The sequence below is a fragment of the Rhinoderma darwinii genome, chromosome 13, assembly GCF_050947455.1.
Source record: "Rhinoderma darwinii isolate aRhiDar2 chromosome 13, aRhiDar2.hap1, whole genome shotgun sequence".
NCBI classification, from domain to species: Eukaryota; Metazoa; Chordata; class Amphibia; order Anura; family Rhinodermatidae; genus Rhinoderma; species Rhinoderma darwinii.
This window is the reverse complement of record NC_134699.1, coordinates 41,233,457-41,254,759: the sequence shown is the minus strand read 5'-3', so window position 1 is coordinate 41,254,759 and position 21,303 is coordinate 41,233,457. Positions and strand designations below refer to the sequence as shown.

At 41.3% G+C, this 21,303-nt stretch overlaps 1 protein-coding gene across 1 annotated transcript in view; it reads right to left on the bottom strand.

Moving 5' to 3' along the window:
* The window catches only part of LOC142665524 (protein-glutamine gamma-glutamyltransferase E-like), a 42,167-nt gene that overhangs the window by 7,052 nt on the left and 13,812 nt on the right, over positions 1-21,303 (bottom strand). The window contains exons 5-11 of the mRNA XM_075845233.1: positions 20,160-20,278; positions 10,225-10,353; positions 6,375-6,549; positions 5,413-5,548; positions 3,573-3,676; positions 1,359-1,601; positions 880-1,194 (exon numbers count right to left, since the gene is read on the bottom strand). Coding sequence (XP_075701348.1) covers positions 880-1,194; positions 1,359-1,601; positions 3,573-3,676; positions 5,413-5,548; positions 6,375-6,549; positions 10,225-10,353; positions 20,160-20,278 — 1,221 coding nt within the window. The remainder of the gene's footprint in view (positions 1-879; positions 1,195-1,358; positions 1,602-3,572; positions 3,677-5,412; positions 5,549-6,374; positions 6,550-10,224; positions 10,354-20,159; positions 20,279-21,303) is intronic.

The following is a 21,303-nucleotide window of genomic DNA, read 5'->3' as shown; positions in this document are numbered from 1 at the left end:
CTCAAAGCAAACCAACCATGATGACTTTGATGGGGACAAGTAACCTAATCTTAGGATTGGAGTGGTTACAACTCTCAAACATCATAGATGGTAATAAAAACAAAAAGCCCACGAGTTTTGAAAAAATTGAAAAACTAAAATACATTTTTATTATAGTAGATTAAAAGGGGTCAAGTGATTAAAAGTCTCCTGCACGAAATAGGTCCAACAGGTATAGTGTGAGAGACCCCCAACTACACAACCCCCTGACAATTAGTATATATAAATTTATTAAAATTAGCATAGCTAGAATTTCTTTATAATTGTCAAACTGTATATTGACTTAACACATATCCTGCCTATAGAATAAATTTTTTTTGAATACTGTGGCATTTCCTGGTATAATGATGGTATAATGATAAGACACTATACCTATAAATATTTAATAATCTATATGTCATAGACATTGAAAACTGGCAAACTTACTGTACCCTAGTCAGGGGTGTGTGGGTGAGGGTCACTTACACTATCATTGTTAGACCTTCTCGGTGCAGGAGAAGTTTAATCAATTGACTTTTTTTTAATCTACTGTAAAAAAAAGTAAATTTTTATTTTTCCAAATGTTAATACACAATAAAGTCTCTCCATGCATTACTTGGACAGACCATTGATTTTAATGAGCATCATGTAATTCTTCATTTATCCTGTGGGGGTACTGCAGAGGAATTCCACACTTGCTGCTGGATTACCCCACAGATAACAGTTAATCCCTGTCAGTCCCTGCTGGGTGACAGCCTTTGATAAGCTTATTTTTGGGGGACCCTTCTAACAACAAAGGATTGTGAAAAGAAGACAACCCCTTTATGCAGTTATAAAATATCAAAAAGTAGAAGACAATACCTTCATTCGGGCTGAGATTCACAGTCACAGATTGATTAAAGATCTTTCGTCTCACAGCCTTGTTGTATACAATTGCAGCTGTACAGATATTGACAGTAACATTTCTGCTTTTTGGTGTTAAATTCTTGAGTGTTAGGATTGCTTCGATGTCATCTCCAAGCTTAGGTGATCCAGAAACTGATATCTCTCCAGAAACCTCAGCTTCACGGCTTGGGGCCGATGAAGGGTTTGCGTCTGCGGAGAATGCTACAAATCCTGAACCCATACCAATCAAACGCAGGGCTTTATTGTACGTTTGCCTCTCATCTGAAGAACCTTAAGGTAGAAGGAACATTAGAACTTCATTACTCTACATCAGTGGTCTCCAAACTGTGTCTTACAACATTTGGGAAACTACAACACCCAACATGCACTCACAGCCTGCTCTACATCAAACGTCTTGTCACAGGGTTTAGTATCATACAGTAATAGTAGAGTACCTTCAGCATACTTGTAGTCACTTGTGATGTTGATGTAACCGTCTCTTCCCACAGCCTTTGTGCAGATGTATTTTCCAATTTTTGTACGATCTGCTTCTCCCATATATTTATTTCCATTCTGTTGTACAATCACTTTAATTACATCGGCATTTACTTCGGAAAACACAAAGCGAGTATCATAAAGCTGATCCACACTCCCTTCTTTCACTGCACGTTGAGACGCAGGGCCCAGTTGAAAAATACCTATAAACAGAAATGTAAATCTTACTAAGGTACCAATATAATGTTCACATTACATGCTGACGCAAAGCAAGCAGTAAGTGTAACGGCTATGTAAACCTTTCAAAGGCAAAAAAAAAATTGTAATTTTTTTTTGTAAAAAGGTATATCAGTGTGTTTGGTGTAACTTTGTAAATACTTTTTTATTAAAAATGTGTTTTACTTTTTTAGATACAGCTGCTCTGTATTCTCTATAGCTGTATCTAGCACTATTCACTGAATCCACAGTCCCGCGGACCTGAAGCGTTTGGACCCGTTGTCACTGAGCCACTCCATTGTTGTAGTGAATGGTTATCAGCGCTGGTGGTGAATTTCCTGGCATTTTTTACTGTTGTTCCATGTGTTTGACCCGGCTTTTGACTTTACTTCTCTTGATCTGACTATCCGTGTACCAACCTCTGGCTCGACCTTGACGTTTCCTCCTGATACAGATTACTCGACCTGACGTTGCTTGCCTATTACCAAAGCGGACCTGTATGACCACGAAATGATTCACATCCACCATCTGCAGCCCAACCGTCTATTGGTGTCTAACCTGGGGACTACAACCAGGAAGACTTACCGGCAAAGTCCAAACCTTCTTGCGTGGGTTAAGTGTAGAGTACGAGGGATTCCATAGACTCCACTACTCAGATTAGTTTGTGCCAACTCAATAAGTAATTCATTGTTCCTGCCGACTGCCAAACCTCTCCCGCAGTGTTCTACTTTGCTTCACCATCCCTGATAATTCTTGCTATCCTGTACTACTCTGGTTCACCATCTCAAAGACATCATCAAAGTTTCGACTGCGCTAGCCATGGACCAACATGCAGATACGCCCACGAGCTTATGATAGGAACACACTTGGCGGATATACTGTGTAAAACTACACAGTGTATCCTCCCTGGAACCCACAGGGATTTACGTCCGAAAAACCACACCAAATTGTGGTGCAGTTTTTTAGGCGGCATGTCTGCTGCGAAAATCCTGCAGCAATAAAAAAAAATGTATAATTCCCCTGTAGTCATGGTGACATGCCCTCTCTTCTGAGTGTAGCCCATCCTTCTGGGATGACGCTGTAGTCCATGTGACCGGTGCATCCTTTGATTGGCTGCAGCAGTCACATGGGATGAAACATCATTCCATGAGGCCGGCCTGAACTCATAAGAGAGGATCGCGTCGCTAGGACTACAGCCAGGTTAAGTATAAACTTTTTTTATTAATTTCAAGTAAAAAATACCTTTTTTTTTTATTTACAAATTTTTGGGGCGGAATCGCAGCGTTTCCGCCGCAAAAGTTGCAACACATAGAACTTTGTTGATGGTTTTACCTCCTATTGAATTCAAAGGGAGGCAGAAGAAACGACGGCGCTAGTTTCTGAGCGCTTTTCGTGGCATTTTTTACCACGCGGTCCTTGCATTAGCTTCAATTGCCATGGGGGGGGGGGGAATACGCTGGGGAAAAAAGACGAGAAAATATGTGCAGGCAGATCAAAGTCTGCCTCAAAATTCCTGAAGTTATTCTGAGGCAGATTATTTCTGCCTGCAGAAGAACAGGGTCTAATACGGAGCATTGCAAAAGTCCCTTCAAGTTGTTTTGAGGTTGGAGACCAATGACTTAAAGGGTTATTCCCATCACAGAAAGTAAGATTGAAGGGACCATAGCGCTGTATAGTGCTGAGTCCTCTTCAAACTCTTTTCATTCTCAGTATCAGTGAAAAGTAATGGCAGTCAAACCCCCACCGATCAGAAAGTGATGGCATATTCTAGCTTTATCCTATCACAAGTGTTTGAGCTTTAGCGGGGCAATGGTATGAGCTGACAGTTGACATGCGGCTTATTCAACCAAGTGCCATTGCAGTTTTGAGCTGAGCCTTTTAAGGCAGGCTGGAAGAAGAGGAAAGGAGGGGAACCAGGAGGTTTTTTTTTGTCTTATATGTGTTTTGCTGTTTTTTACCATCACTCATCTCTTGTGGAGTTGAATCAAAGATTTGCCATCCACTATAATGGGCATCAATATCAGTCCGGGTGAGCCAGCCCTCATTCCAGCAATGGAAATTCCTAGAAAAGAACATTTGTTTTATTATCTTGTAGGAATAATAATAATAATCTTAAAGGGGTTTTCCAATTTCTGACAACTGATGACCTATCTACCGGATAGGTCATCAGTACATGATCTGTGGGGGTCCGACACTCGAACCCCCACACAGATCTGCTGGTTCGGTGCCGGAAGCAGTTCAGGTGAATATGAGCAGACCTGCAGTTCTGCAGCACGGTCGCTATGCTATGTACGGAGCCAACTTCTTCCAGCTCCGTACATAGCATTATGTGCTATAACATCCGGTGCCCGCAGGCCACCGGAGTGGAAGTTCGGTGCGGGGTCCAGGTATCGGACCCACACCGATCATATACTGATGACTTATCCGGTGGATAGGTCATCAGTTGTTAGAAGGTGGAAACCCCCTTTAAATTATATAGCCCCATCATACTGGACAGCAATTTACAATTGGGAAAGTAAGAAACAAGTAAAATGTAGATAAATCAAATGAGCAAACAATAAGACAAAAGGATTGTGGTGTTCCTGCCCATAAGAGCTTGCAATCTAAATAGAATGGGAGGATTGACACAATAGCTACATGGTACTAATATTCTCCACGGAACCTGTGTCTTGTGTTCGCGAGGGGAATAGACAGTTATGAACTTAGATGTGATTGATATTAGGTGGATCCTGTGAGTCAGATACACGCAGGACCCGCTCTCAGCCGAGCCGTCAGTCCAGCTGAACTGACAGAATCATCTGAGACAGAACAATACAGCTTCTTTGTATACAGGGTACAGAGAAGCGGTATCTTAAAAAGTTTTTGTTTTTTTAAATAAAAATAAATTTGACTTAAAGAGGCTCTGTCACCAGATTTTGCAACCCCTATCTGCTATTGCAGCAGATAGGCGCTGCAATGTAGATTACAGTAACGTTTTTATTTTAAAAAAAGGAGCATTTTTGGCCAAGTTATGACCATTTTTGTAGTTATGCAAATGAGGCTTGCAAAAGTCCAAGTGGGTGTGTTTAAAAGTAAAAGTCCAAGTGGGTGTGTATTATGTGCGTACATCGGGGCGTTTTTAATACTTTCACTAGCTGGGCGCTGTGAAGAGAAGTAACATCCTCTTCTCTTCAGAACGCCCAGCTTGTGACAGTGCAGATCTGTGACGTCACTCACAGGTCCTGCATCGTGACGGCCACACGATGTACGCACCTAATACACGCCCACTTGGACTTTTACTTTTAAACACACCCACTTGGACTTTTGCAAGCCTCATTTGCATAATTACAAAAATGGTCATAACTTGGCCAAAAATGCTCGTTTTTTAAAAATAAAAACGTTACTGTAATCTACATTGCAGCGCCTATCTGCTGCAATAGCAGATAGGGGTTGCAAAATCTGGTGACAGAGCCTCTTTAAAAGACAAAATACATTAATTTAACTTAAAAAAAAAATGCATACAAAGGTGTTCATAGCCTTATTTATTCTGTGTGGGTTTCAACACAGTCCTATGTAAAATGACAAATAACACATAATCATATCCAAATGATTAATAAGCTCTGCTACATCTTTATATCACTACTATTTTTCTACCACTAGATGTGCAGGTATACCACACTTAAATTTTACTGGAGCTACTTTCCAACTGTTCTACACATTTGAAAAATGCTGATAAAGATGAGAAATAGTTTGGCAAGTAAATGCAATGACTTAATTTTGTAAAGGAAATGGTTTACTATGAAGTAATACAGTACTTACCATATACTATCATCGCTTTCCATCACGGGCTCCCCATACACGTTATAGTATTCCTCAACACTCAAGTTGCCATTTGCGTCATGGGCAGAGTTATAATTTGTTATCACTCGACAGGGTAACCCAAGTGCTCTGCTGACTGAGGAGAAGGACAGTTATGGACAGAGAGCCTGATAAAAACTGATCATGGTATACAGTACATCTCACTCTTGATAAAACCGATAAAGTTATTGATTTCAATTGAAACCCAAATAAGAGAAGCTAGCTACTTCCTCCCTCACACAAGCCACCATTGAACTACACTTCCCTTCATTCCTTGTTAAAAAGAAGTCTCTTTAGTCTTTATTAGGATGGAAGCTCTTGTCTGTTTAACATATGACATATGACATAGGTCACTGATACCAGATGATGTTTCAGAGTCTTCAGGCATAGATAATTCAAGCATGTATCTGCAAAGTTAGAAGGATTGGTGGGGAGTGATCTCTAAGTGTGACTGACTACCAATGAAACCTGAGAGAGGAAGAGAATAGGACTCTGCGGATGACCAGGTGACTGTAAAGCTACTATGACTGCCAATGTCAGCTGTCAGGCAGCTACTTCCAGATATAAACTGAAAATATCATGTATTCATATATGCATCAATATTACAATAGATAGTAACCGAACACTAAATAAAAAGGTGACACCCACCATACAAGTTTCAACTCCTTATTTTCCGATGCAGTGATTGGACCAAGAATTGGACTATGTATGGGAAGATATAGGTTAGAGTTTTCTAGCTTATGAGTCCATGGACAAGAATCATGTCAGTGTCTACAAGATGCCTTCCTGTATATGGCCGGGTCACATATACAGAATTCTCAAAGCTTTAGTTCTCCACCAGCTGGTGAGTGACAGATTACAGAGTGAAACCTCCTATAGAGCAGTGTACATTATTAAGACATTATATGGTAAATTATAATCACCACTGCAGAGAACACCAGCAAATACCCAGCATTGCCCATATTTAACTGGTTGTCTTTGCTGATTCCAAGATTTTAGTATACTGGTACTTCCATTCCAAGCACCAGGGTTTGTGCCATCCGAGTAATCTCCACTCCAATTTCCCATCACCACACCATTATCATCTTTACTGTTGACCTGGAGGGTATGAAAGTGAGATTTGTTGAGTACACAGCAGTTGGATAGTAATGTGGTACAATGTTTGGCTATAGACTGCTACAGGCATCCTCTCTATGTGACAATATCGCACCTTTGTAGATATTCGATAAGAAAGGAAATCCCACTGGACGGCGCTGATCCTCCAAAAAACGAAGAAAAAGATCCAACAGGCTCCTTGGGTATAGAGCTGCTGGTATAGATTTCAATAAAATCCTGGACTGCTGCAGTAAAGATCTTTTAACTATTTATTGTGTTTTTTGGGAAATAAAATACAATGGAAGGAATGCTACGCGTTTCAAGACCGGACCGGTCTCTTTATCAGGCAAGGAAAAAACACAATGACGGTGACGGGTCTTGGCTAATAATAATTAGAATTTTTAATAATACCGATAAACATTTATCTGCCTATCTGCTCATTCACACCAAACATCTGCTAACAGTGAATGCTACAATTGCTAATGCACCGAATGTTTATATTGTGTTTTTACACCAATGCTTGTTTTAATTTCAACTTTGAATATATGAACTCTGAACCTGAGCCTCCTTGTGGATTCACGACGGGCTATATAGTTCTCAGCAAGGTGGGTCACGTCATTGTTTTTTCCTAGCCTGATGAGGAGACCGGTCCGATCTTGAAACGCTTAGCATTCCTTCCAATGTATTTTATTTCCCAAAAAACGCAATAAATAGTTAAAAGATCTTTACTGCAGCTGTCCAGGATTTTATTGAAATCTATACCAGCAGCTCTATACCCAAGGAGCCTGTTGGATCTTTTTCTTCGTTTTTGGGAGGATCAGCGCTGTCCAGTGGGATTTCCTCTTTCTTATCGAATATCTACAATTTGTGCCAACGGAACCCTACAGGTCACTGGAAAAATCCCGGGCTGCAGACCCCCTGACTCTCATACCAACAAGGACGTTGTGCTCCCAGCACAACGCTATCAGGGGAGCACCGTTCTATATTTAACGTTACACTTCAATCACCTTGGGATGATGCACCATGTGCACCGTGTTCTTGTTTTATCTTTTTCCATAGCCAATATCGCACCTTTGTTATTCTACAATTGCCTGAGAAAGTCGCTAACAGGGTAAGGACAACAATGGGTGCAATTCCTCCCAGTCTCAGGCTTGGAGCCCTTAAGTATACAACAAAAAAAGATTTGAGCACTGCCTCAAATTATATATATATATATATATATATATATATATATATATATATACATACACAAACACACATATATATGTACATGTGTGTATATATATATATATATATATATATACACATATACATACACACACACATATATATATGTATAGCTAGGGAAATGCAAGTGACCTCTCTTTAATATTTTTCCGGTCTACTAGTGCACATGGAAATTGGTTGTTTGCATTATGATACAAAATGAATATGCAAGGCTTTATGTCAGGGGTGCAGAAACTGTGGCCTGCAATGTCATTCTATGTGGCCCTCAACCATCGAGACACAGACATGACAGCTCCGTTCTCCATTCCCTGCAATGACTGTAGGTATCAGTGTAGGTCTTGGAAGATAGATGTCAGCCCCTTCTAATGGCTGCTCAAATGGATCAAACGTCGACCCCCATTCTCCTGATGGGTTAAAGTCCCAGATATGGAACCCTTGCCTTTCAGACATGTGTGGCTTATATTATCAATATACCATAAATTTATATACCAGGTGGGTATACTCCTTTAAGTGTTACTGTGGTTGTAGGGAATGGTGAAATTTGGCCGCTAAACCAAAGAAGGTTGTGCACCCCTGCTTTACGTTGTCATCTTACTGAACATGCCAGTTTATAGTAAATGCATTGATGGAGAGGAATGCACCTCTAGATGACTTCTGCAATATAAAAGGAAAATGCAATGGAGATAAAAGCTTCTGACTGCTACAGAGGAATCCCTGCCCTTAATTTATGATAAGTTGTCTTGCTACAATATCATGTTAATACCATAAACCTCCATGTAATCACTGTAAATATATTTAACAGCCAATTGAGCAAGCTGGGAAATCATTTGCTTGATCATTTTTCTCCTGGGGCTTAATATTAAATATAAGTAATATATGTAGGATCAAAGCCAAGAACAACACACAATAATGTTCAACAGTAAATTTCCTCATTCAGCCCAAGCTTGCCTTAGATTAGGGTACATGTATAATGTACTCTCAAAGCAATGTTGCTTACAGTCAGGGATGGCATTTGGACAGTTCATCTCAGTTATACTGATCCAGTTGTTAAAATCAAAATCAGATTGCAGAATTTATTCTTGGGCAAGTTACAGGCCAGTTCCCTAACTGTTAATCTCTGACTTCAGTGAGGGGAGCCTGGAGCAGCCTAACTATCTTGACAATAATGTCCCAGTCAATGGTGGATCATCATTAGTGCGGTTCAGCCAGACGTCTGGGCCCGAGGCTCCCAGGGGGTCTATGGGATCCGGTCGGTTCTTCCCCAATTCTGCTGAACCGGTTGTTAAAATTACAGTTGGTTCGGAAAACCTGGCAATAGCGGAAAACCAGAACAGGTCCCCTGCACTCAATTGTATCCGCATCCTTAGGACACGGATACAATTGATTAGTCTAGCACTGGCGAGGCACGAGAGCTATCAGCTCCATGCCTTGCTATTTGGTACTGTAGCAATGATGCAGGAAGTGCGATGATGTCATCGTGCCACCTGCATCGTTCCGCTGGATGAAGATTGTTCTCAGACTAGGTCTGCATCTCTGGAGGACGGTGCGGGAATGGGGACAGATGAGCATGTAATGTTTTCAGTGGGCAGTGTTGGGGCACTATTTACAGGGGAGTCTATAGGTGGCAATATCTACAGGGGGCACTAGGTACAAGAGGCACTATCTACAGGGGACTCTGTGGGAAGCTCTATCTACAGGTGGCACTATTTACAGGGAACTCTGCTGAGCACTATCTACAGGGGGAATTATCTACAGGGGACTCTTTGCGGAGCACTATCTACAGAGGGCACTATCTACAGTGGGTTCCATGGGGGCACTATCTACAGGGGACTCTATGGGGGCTCTACATAGGGCACTATCTACAGAGACATTGTAAATGGAACTATCTATTTGTGATTGGCACTATCTACAGGGGCATTGTATGTGTGTGTTTCTTTACAGTGTTTGACACAATTGTATTCAGGGGCACAGTGTTTGGTACCATTATATTCGGGGGTGCAGTGTATGGTACTATTATATTCTGGGGCACAGTGTTTGGTACTATTATATTCAGGGGCACAGTGTATGGTACTATTATATTAAGGGCGCAGTATATGGTGCCATTATATGATGTTGGAATAATGAGGAGCCGAAAACATCTGAGTGGTAAATTCTGCAGTAATGGCTAGTGTCCGGGAGAAGTCGTGATGAGGTCTGGTTGGCCAAGGTGGAAACCTGTTGTTAAAAATGTCAATTCCATGCAATACAATGCATACAAGTCCTGTATTAGCATCTTTTTAATTCTTCATATTCCAGACTTGATATTACAACTTTTAGCTCGCCTGCTAATGGTATGGAAATACAGTTAACGCTCTTTAAAATATAAATTATATCACAAAACTATCATTATTAATAAACACTAGTGCACCGAGCAGACAACACATTTTTCTTGAATAGGGTTTAGTCACTTACTATAGCACTCAGGACCCTACAGATATATGCAGGGTTGTTGCGCTGCCTTACATCCTCCTGGGGGTTTCTTCTGAAGCTTAAAGTTGAATCCAAAAGGACAAAGGTGATATACAAAATATTTTCCTGAAACTAAACGGAGATAAAAAGTGTGAGAGTAGTCCCCCCAAAGGGAATATGTTTAACATGACTTGTTATTGTGATACTATCCTACCCATCCCTTGTCTTTTTTTCCTGTACCCCTTCCCCCCCCCTAAAATACTTTATTACAAAAAATAAAGAATTTACACAAAAAAAAAGTGTGAGTGGTTTAAAGCAAATGAGGTAGTATAACATCATACAGTGTATTTAATACCCACTTGATACCCATTGGCTCTTTAAATAGCAAATGTAAAACCCATCTTTATAACACAGCTTTATGTTTTTTGTTGTTTTCAGTTGTGTCAGTTGTGTTTTAGTTGTACTTTAAGGCTGGGTTCACACAACCTATTTTCAGACGTAAACGAGGCGTATTATGCCTCGTTTTACGTCTGAAAATACGGCTCCAATATGTCGGCAAACATCTGCCCATTCATTTGAATGGGTTTGGCGACGTACTGTGCTGACGACCTGACATTTACGCGTCGTCGTTTGACAGCTGTCAAACGACGACGCGTAAAATGACTGCCTCGTCAAAGAAGTGCAGGACACTTCTTTGCAATGTAATTTGAGCCGTTTTTCATTGAATTCAATGAAGAACAGCTCAAATGTTCGGCTGTCAAAGATGCCTCGCATAATGCGAGGAGGATCTTTTACGTCTGAAACGACGCAGCTGTTTTCTCCTGAAAACAGTCTGTCTTTTCAGACGTAAAAGCCAGTTCTCGTGTGCACATACCCTTACTCTGTGTGATGTAGAAAAAAAATCTTACATTAATACATGGAAACTGTCAACAATCAGCTGTGTACAAATCTGTTATTCTTGCCTGTTAAGTACATAACGTTGTCCTGTTGTGAATTGGCTTTGGTCTTATTGGCTTATTAACAACCAAGATCATAAAAAATATATATCCAGTGCCAGGGGCATAACTATAGGGGGTGCAGAGGTTGCCCAATACGGTGCCCAATAAGGTGCCCAATAACCACTCAGCCACATAAGGGAATAGCAGTGTTTCTTCTCTGTACTGTGACATCACGGTGTGCATTATCTGTCAGCTTTATCACTGTATCTACTACTACTGTGCTCTGACATCACTACATTAATTATCCCAGGGACATCACTGTGGTTCTTAGTCATTAGCTGTGACATTGATATGTTTATTATCCCTGTTCTGTGAAATTATCCCTTCTGTAACTTCATTTTGTGCATTATCCTTGTATCATGATGCGGTTTTTATTATTTAAGTTCTGTGACATTAATGTACAAATTATTCCCATATTGTGACATCACTGTGTGCCATTACCCTTTCCTATGAATTTACAGTGTTTATTATCCATATAGAGTCACATAACTGTTTGTTATTCCTGTTTCCTGACATCACTTTGTGCATGATCTCTTTAGCATTGGGGGGTCCTGTAACAGATTTTGCATTGGGGCCTAGAAACGTCATGTTATGCCTCTGTACAGTGTGTATACAAAATTATGGAGATCCAATATGGTCATCTCTGGCACTTAAAGTAGTTTTCTCATGCTGATTGCTGTGGGGGAAAACTCAGTATTACATGTTGGGCACTCAAGTGAGTGGGGATGATGTAATAAATGGACAGGCCAGGTCTGCCAGTGTGTTAGCCGCTTTTACTTAGTGGCTCTCTTCTCTGGCTCCTAGATGGGGTGTCCCATGTGGGGGACCCTGCCTATGATGTTAATATACCCAACAGGGTTTGAAGAAAGAAGTTGTCAATGAGATAAGCCATTTAAGGGCTGTTACTAGGCAACCTAAACTAATTTGCTCATAAAGTGACCTTATAGTGTCAGGATCTATATGTTAATGTCAGACAGTGGCGGAACTACCGATATAGCAGCCATACGCTCAGTGGCATCACTAGCCCCTGGTATTGGCTCGGTGCTCCGGAATGACTGCCACATTCAATTGTATCCGCGTCCTCAGGACACAGATACAATAGAATACTATGGTGAAGCAGGGAGCTGTATACTCCGCCATTCACTAGGTTACTGGCCACGTAAGGCCTGCAAGCTATAAGACGCTGGGACAGGATCCATGCGCAGGCCGGCGCGATTACATCCTGTTTCGGTGTCTCATAGGCTGCAAAAGGCTGTGAGGGTTTGCAGCTTTGTTCATCTTGGGAACGGGGCTAGGTGTGCATAAGTTATTTTTAATTTGTTTTTGGGGCCCTATCTACAAGGGGAGGTGTGTGGCACTATCTATAAAGGGGGTGTGTGGCACTATCTACAAGTGGGCTGTGTGGCACTGTCTACAAGTGGGCTGTGTGGCACTATTTACAGGGGGCAGTGTGGCACTATCTACAGGGGACACTGTGGCACTATCTACAAGGGGGTTGTGTTACACTATATATGGGGGGGTACTTTGTGGGATACTTTCTACAGGGGGAGGGGTAGATGATCTACCTCATTGTCTGATATCCCATTGATATAGATCTACTATAGATCTATATTAATGGTATCACATAAAATAGGGAGGGAGGGGGGTGGGAATGCAGAGATAGCTGTAACATATACTCACCCATCACCTTTCAAAAGTAAGTAAGAACAGATGGAAAAAAAGTCCTTTTTGTCCCAGTGCTTTGAGTTTCAGGTAAGTCATTTTTTAATCAACTATCAGGACTATGAAATAGGATAATTAAGGGGGCGTGGCCGCAAGCGCATGGAGTAGGACGTGTGTTGTTCCAGCTCCCTAGCTCCTAGGCTATAATCGGCTAACATCGGCTCTCACAGGGCTCATCCGTGATTTTAAATAACAGCACCGTTAACCGGACACCGTAAGGATACTTACCTTGTCAAGATGGGAAGGATTCGCAAGAAACCGGCCGCTGCAAAGATGACAGAGTTCTTCCCGGCGGCGAGGTCCCAAAATGGCGCCGGATCGCCGTCTTCAGAGAGGTCAGAGGAGCATGTAGCTGACCGCAGATCTTCTGGGACTGTTAGAGGTGCAGGCCTCGCAGTCTCCTCACCCTGCTTTCCTCGATCTTCGGACCCTGCATTGCTGCATACCGGGCCTCAAGCTGGACTGTTCTCCTCCAGGCCGCAATCTTCCCCAACAGTGAGTACTGATAAATCTCCTTCAGACCATGTGCTAAACATGGCGTCTGAGATGTTACACAGCACAGGGGCTGATAAACCAGTGACTGAATCTGCACTTAAACTCATGCTGCACGATTTTCATGCTTCTATACAGCAGTCCATTCAGCATGCATTCCATGATTTACAAAAAGATTTCATGGCCCTGGGGGATAGAACCTCTCACATTGAAACTAAGTTATCAGAATACTCTGTGGCCCATAATGACTTAGTGGACTCTAATATCTGTTTGGAAGAACAAGTGGAAGCATTGTCGTGTAAAATTGCGGATTTGGAGGACAGGTCACGTCGAAATAATGTGCGCTTTAGGGGTATTCCTGAAGATATAACAAATGCTCAACTGATGGAATATTTAATGGATCTATTTGTAGCCCTGTTGCCGGAGACACCGCAGGGAGATTTGCTGGTGGATAGGGCGCATCGTATCCCTAAACCTAAATCCCTGCCGGCATCGACACCAAGAGATGTGATTGCCCGGATACACTTTTACCATTTCAAAGATAAGCTTCTCCTGGCAGCGAGAAACTCAACCTCTCTACCTGAGAGATTTAAAAATATACAGCTATTTGCTGATCTTTCAGCAGCTACACTACTTCGCAGGAAAGAATTTGGCCCCACAACACGTGTCTTACGGGACTGCCAGATACCCTATAAATGGGGGTTTCCTGTTAAATTGGTTATCTCATACAAAGATTCAAGGCATGTTGCGGACACTCCGGTTAAAGCCGCGGCACTCATCACCAAGTGGAATTTAGAATCTGGGGGACTACCAAAAGGGGGATCTTCTCCACGGCTCCGAGCTGTCAACCCAGCTACAAAGTTTCACCGCCTTGAGGAGGAATGGCGCGAAGTGCGCCATCGTCGGTCTTCTTTATCTTAACCTCCAGTGGGGGTTCCCATTTAAATCCTCTGTTATTGCTTACACTGCTAGAATGCATTGTTCATGTATAAGTAGCCTCTGTGGAGGCAGTTATGCTATGCCAGTATTGGATGAGTTTTAAGCTTTATGCTTTTTGTTTTGAGGGGATGAGCTCGTTGATATGGCCTAGGGTAGGGTCATGTCTGCTAGGGTTGATGCAGATTTCCCTCCCTTCTGGGGCTGTACTATCTGCTTGGCAGATGGGACCTGGATTGCTATGTTTAGTTGTTTGTTTAAGGATCCGCGGGTTGGATCCGGTGGTTCAGTTACTCACACTCACAGGTCATAAGATACTGGATCTCATAACTAGTTTGAAATTACAGATGGGGTTGTTACACCGTGAGAAAGGGGCCTTTACACAAGTACATTTTAACCGTCAATATGGTACTTAAATTTTCCTCCCTGAACACGAAAGGGTTAAATAGCCCTTTCAAACGCTCCATGTTATGGGCTGAAGCTAAGAAATTGCAGGCATCGGTGTTATGTGTACAAGAGACACACTTAAATCAGGCAGACACATTTCGTTTAAAACACAAGCATTTTCCCCACATATATACAGCCCCGGCAGTTGCAAAGAAAAGAGGTGTGTCTATTATAATTAATCACGCAGTTGCATTTGTACAGGATCATATCCATATTGATCCTGGAGGCCGGTATATCATTCTAGTGTGCCATTTGAATAATGTACAGTATACTATTGTCAATGTATATGCGCCGAACACTCATCAGATCCGATTCCTTAATAGGCTTTTTAGAAAGATTCATCAGATTCAAAAAGGGCATCTTATAATAGTAGGAGACTACAATAAAGTTATGTGGCCGTCTTTAGACACTACAACACTGGGAGCGGTGCATTCTCCCTCGGAATTATTCAAAACTATGTCAGAGGAGGGTCTGGTGGATGTTTGGCGCTTGCAACATTTGAACGAGAAGGATTTCACATTCTTTTCACACCCTCATGGCACATATTCGAGAATCGATATGGTATTTGTGGATAGGTATTTGTTTGATAAGGTCTCTTCCTCTCAAATTGGACCCATTACGTGGTCTGATCACGCCCCTATTTCGATTTCAATCTCTGAAAATTTTAATAAACCCCCTTCATTCCCCTGGCGGATTAATCACTTTATCTTAAATTCCCCTAAATACCAAGACGCTCATGTAACTAACTTAGAAGAGTTTTTTCAATTTAATGTATCCCCGGAGGTATCTCCCACAATGGTTTGGTGTGCCCATAAAGCCTATATGAGAGGGCACTTCCTTAGTTTAGCAGCTAGAGACAAAAAGATTAGGGAAGCTAAAAGAATTCAATTATTAGAAGATATTATCCGACTTACGCAGGTAAATAAAGGGACATTTGATACAGGAAGAGCCCGAGAGATTGGACATCTCCATACACAATTGCACCAATTAGACTTATACAAATACGATAAAGCTTTAAGACGACTGAAAGTCAAGTATTACAGGCACGGTAATAGGGCGGGAACTCTTTTAGCGCAACAACTAAAACGTCAAGACTGTAAATCTAGAATTCCCTTCCTTTACAACCAACAAAACGAGATTTTATTTAATCCACAGGATATTGCGAACTCTATCGCACAATATTACTCTTCTCTCTATAATTTAAAACAGGATCCAGGGGTTCCCCAACCTTCCTCGTTGGGCATTACAGGATTTTTAGACTCTGTAGCGCTACCGTGTGTCACGCCAGACCAGCTGGAAACCTTATCCCAGCCTTTCCAACTGACAGAAATTGGAGATGCTATAAGTTCCCTGAAGTCCCAAAAATCCCCAGGGCCTGATGGGCTTACTAATGACTATTTTAAAAAATTCCGAGCTATTCTAGGCCCCCAGCTTTTATCTTTATTCACGCATATTCACACGACGGGTCAAATGCCTCCAGAAATGCTCCGAGCTACAGTTATAACATTACCTAAACCGGGCAAGACTGCGGACAGGCCGCAGAATTTTCGTCCCATTAGCCTACTTAATACAGATTTAAAGTTGTACTCCAAAATCTTAGCCACGAGATTGGCTTTGATACTTCCTCAATTGATACATCAAGATCAGGTCGGATTTATTAGGCAGAGATCTTCGGTAGATGGGACGAGAAGGTTTGTAGACCTCATCGACTGGGTGGGGAGAAGTCGGACGCCTTCTCTGCTTTTATCTTTGGATGCGGAGAAGGCGTTTGATCGGGTGCACTGGGGTTACCTGGAGGCTGTTCTTACCAAATTTGGCATAGTGGGGAAAGCTCGAGACATCATTATGGCTCTATACACTCATCCTTCCGCTACGGTGTTGGCCTCGGGGTATCAATCTCCCCCATTTCTTATCACTAATGGCACGCGTCAGGGGTGTCCGCTTTCCCCGCTAATTTTTACTCTGGCGATGGAGCCTTTGGCGGAGGTCATAAGATCAAACACAGAAATCAGAGGGGTAAAAGCAGGGCGAACAGAACACAAAATAGGTCTATTCGCTGATGATGTTCTTATGATTCTGACAGACCCCTGCACCTCCCTTCCACACATTATGAATAGCCTAAGCACGTTCAGTGCTGTCTCTTATTACAAACTAAATGAAAATAAGTCCCAAATTATGAACATGGGCTCATCAGATTCGGTGGTTCAGAATTTGCAATCTTTGTACTCCTTTCAATGGTCGACTCGAGGGCTGACTTATTTAGGGATTAAATTATCTTTCCCAGCCTCTCAGATGTATGCTCTTAACTACCCCCCGCTACTGAGCCAGTTATCCAGCGAGCTAGAGGAATTTCTTAAATTTGAGGTTTCGTGGGTAGGGCGTATTGCAGCACTGAAAATGATGATTTTACCTAAAATTCTCTACCTGTTTAGGAATTTGCCCATCTGGATCCCTACCTCATATTTACATAAATTACAAAATTTACTGGTGAAATATGTATGGAAAAAACAAAGGGCCAGAGTCGCGGCTCAGGTTCTTTACCTACCAATCGCTCAAGGCGGTTTAGGCTTCCCTCATATTACAGCGTACTATCACGCCTGCATTTTAGATCAGGTTAGACAATGGATGCACCCTACACAGTCCTTGCATTGGGTTCTCATAGAACAAGAATGGGAAAGTGTTAGCTCCTTAGATTCATACCTATGGGCTATGGCACTTAAACAGCCCACTCCCACCCCAACTATGTTAACTACCAAGGCTGCTTTTGCTTCATGGAAAATGATGGTAGTAAAAAGAGGCCTAGTTCCACTAAGGGTAGCAGAGTTATCCATTAAGAATCTCTCATACTTGTTACCTGATATGAACCTGTCAATGTGGGAATCGGAGGGCATTGAGAGGGTGGGAGACGTGTGGAGTGAAGGTCTTCTTCTTACCTTTGCGGAGCTATCTACTAAGTATCATTTGCCAATTACAGAATTTTACAAATATGTTAGAGTTCGTCACTTTTTGTTGGGAATGAGTGATACTCCTTCTCCCCTTAAAACACCTTACGAAATATACTTTCACCAGCCGGATAGAAGAGCAAAAGGGGTGTCCAAAGCCTATCAGGCCATTTTGGAAGTGTTGAACAAATCTAACCTTCTATTCGTTGATAAATGGGAAACGGATCTTGCAATGCCCACGGGTAGTGTAGACTGGGAAGCTACTTTCTCCCTGGCCTCTCAACTATCCAACTCCACTCACCATTTAGAAGCCTCTAGGAAGGTATTATATAGGTGGTATTTGACACCTCACCGCCTATCTCTCATTTACCCCAACTCCTCTAATATGTGCTGGAGATGTTGTAAAGAAATTGGTACTCTTAAGCATATCTTTTGGTTTTGTTCAGCTCTTAGGACGTTTTGGAAGAAAATAGACAAACTATTAACCAATGTCCTACACTTTCCGCTAGAATGTACCCCGGAGTTGGCATTACTTAATGTGGGATTAGGCGACTTTCATACACATGATAAGACCGTAATCTTTCATGTGTTGTGCTCAGCAAGAATATTAATTGCTAGGTATTGGAAAAAGATCTCCACTCCTACGATAAGGGAGGTGATTCAATGTGTAAATTTAAATTGTATTATGGAACGTTCGATTTATCAGCAGAGAACCCTAGGGACCCAGTGTCTTCATTGGGATAAATGGACTGACTCTCGTTACTTTGTTGATGCTCTTCACACATAAGACATTTCTCCTTACAAATGTATGATCCTGTGAGTAAGGTTTAGTGTTATTTTTTTTTGGTTCTGTTTTTAGTTAATTCTGTTTAGTTTGACCAAGATGGTTTCTGTTTTCTTTTTTTTTTTTTTATTTTATTTTGTATCAAAATCCGAGTAAAACAAATATATTACTAAAGGAATACATATGTTCTTAGTCCTTTATATATCATTGACTGTTCATGTTACAACTTTATATGGGCCTAAGATGTATATTTAAGTATGCTTTGAACATCCTTGACTTGTATAAGTATGATCTTCATATATGACTGTCAGCGGGGGTTGTCCCGAGATACTCTGGTAAAGTGGAATATATGTACATCAGATGTCTTATTATTTTCTCAATAAAAAACTTTTGTTTCAAAAAAAGAAATAGGATAATTAAGTGATACAATTTTTTAAAATATCAGTGCTTAACTGTTACAATTTTCGTAACCCTGCAACTAAAGGTTAATAGGAGTACACTTGGCGGCCTAGCTATATTTTTATATTGCACACATGACTGATGTGTTTATTGTCGGGAATGTGGGGGTGCATTTGTTGTGGGGGAGACCCAGTCAAAAGTTTGCTATGGCGCCCAGTCTTTCCTAGGTACGCCCCGATGTCAGACCACCATAAACTGGAATATTGTGCAGGTAATTAAAAGGAAATTTTACATCTATTATTATGTCTTGGCTAAAATTAGTTATAGAATGAGAATATTGCTGTATTTTGTTTCTATCTATAGCTATATGAACAGTAATACCACATGGACAATGGCTATTGTGCGCTAAAAGCCTGTTTTGTTACATGTACATAGCTGCATCTCATAAACATAATAGTTGCTGGCCTTACACCAAAAATTTAAGCCTCAAGCTCTGTACTCATCAACCTGTGACCACACCATTCATCTTTAATTATTCATATAATCATGGTCTATGTAAATACAGACAGATTAATCAATTTAATACAAAAATTAGTTTATCTTTTCCAAAAATATCTGTCAATACATTAAAACATGTTTCCAGTTATTGCTTTAAAGTTTACTGTATATACGTGCCTCAGTGGGCACAACTTAAGCCCTAACATCAACATCACTGGATATTTTTGGGCTGTGAACGGTTTAATATAAGCATATCTGGTGGTCTAGGGCAGTGAAGGGGCTAATTTAAGTTTTCTTGATGGCCTGGGGAAGGAGTTCATGCCAACATCCCCAGTGGTCTAGGGCAGTTAGTGGTTAATTTAAGCATACCCGATGGTCTAGAGCCGTAAGGGGTAAATGTCAGCATCCCTGGTGGTCTAGCGTGTTGAAGAGGTTAATTATATCCGGTGTCCAGTGGGTTACACAACTCTCCAGGCTCCATTCTTCTCACCAGCATGAGCCTTCCCCTATCAATTACCGGGCAAGCTGGCCACTTAACAACTGGGTGGAAATTCTATAGCAAGGTCACCACAGACAGTCCGAATACATTGGTAGCATTTCCCGACATATACACCAAGGTGCCCATAGACTTTCAGAACCAAACATATGCCAAGAGTGTCCTCTAAATCACAGTAACAGCTCGGCACCCATGATGGATTTCCCAATTGCCCCTCTATTTACCTGTCCATAGTTCCATGGGGCTGCAATTTGATTTGAGAATTCACCAACACAAATAAGACCAAACTCGTGCAAAACATATTCCTCTCTGTCAGCTTGATCTGCTAGATATACGCTGTCACCTGGAAGCAAATGAAGATTGTGTGTTATAGCAACAGGCCAGACCTGCTCTAATATTAACCTGTCATATATTTGTCATGCAGTTTCTAAAAGTGCAAAATCCATGAGAAATATTTCCAACAATAGGTGTCATAGATCCTGACTGGCAGAATGAATTATCATTCTATAAAAGAATATATTCCCTGTACATAAATAACTACACAGCACATGGAGATTGATGCCAAGCCCTTTTTGACAGATGAGCTAAGTTAATACCTCTGATTATGTGTTGACATGTTGGATATTGTAATGGGCTGAAAGTATGACACACTAACAGGAATCTCAACAAGTTTAATTTAAGTGTAAATATTCGTATCGCAATAAATTCATCACCTTTACTTCCAAGAGATATGGCACCAGATATTATCCTGTATTTTCTCACTCACAGATGTTACACACGCTACTAACATTTGCCACAATTGACTTATTAACATGGTGCCACCTGGTGTGATCATCATGACTGGTCAAGTATTCATAAACAGATGGCAAATGATAATCCTTAAAGCTTTATAGTAAACCATGGAGTCTCCCTGAATATGTTCTATACAGGTACTGTATACCTGTTTGGCATAAGGAACAGCACTTATACATATACATTCGGATCCTTATCAACTTCCTTACATAAGAATTATCATAGTGGAGACGTCATGGTTTATTTTGGCCAAGTGGCTGGTAACCAAAAGTTCTATGCAGGTATGTCATTTGGATTTTGAATGGGGCTTACTGAAGAGCTGACAATGAGATGATGATGATGAGATGATGATGATGATGAGACCAGGCGACCGGAATAAGCAATAGTTGCCCCTCAAAAAATATTCCCTCCCACAGTAGATAAAACTTTCTATAAATGTAAATTCAGTTTCGATCGCTCTATGTTGCTTTTTGGCCACTTTTTGGAAACTTTCTACAGTCTGGGATGCCCTAGATGCCCAGCAATGTTACCAGCTTCACTAAATAGTAATAGGCTAAATGAATAGTAGTATATGTA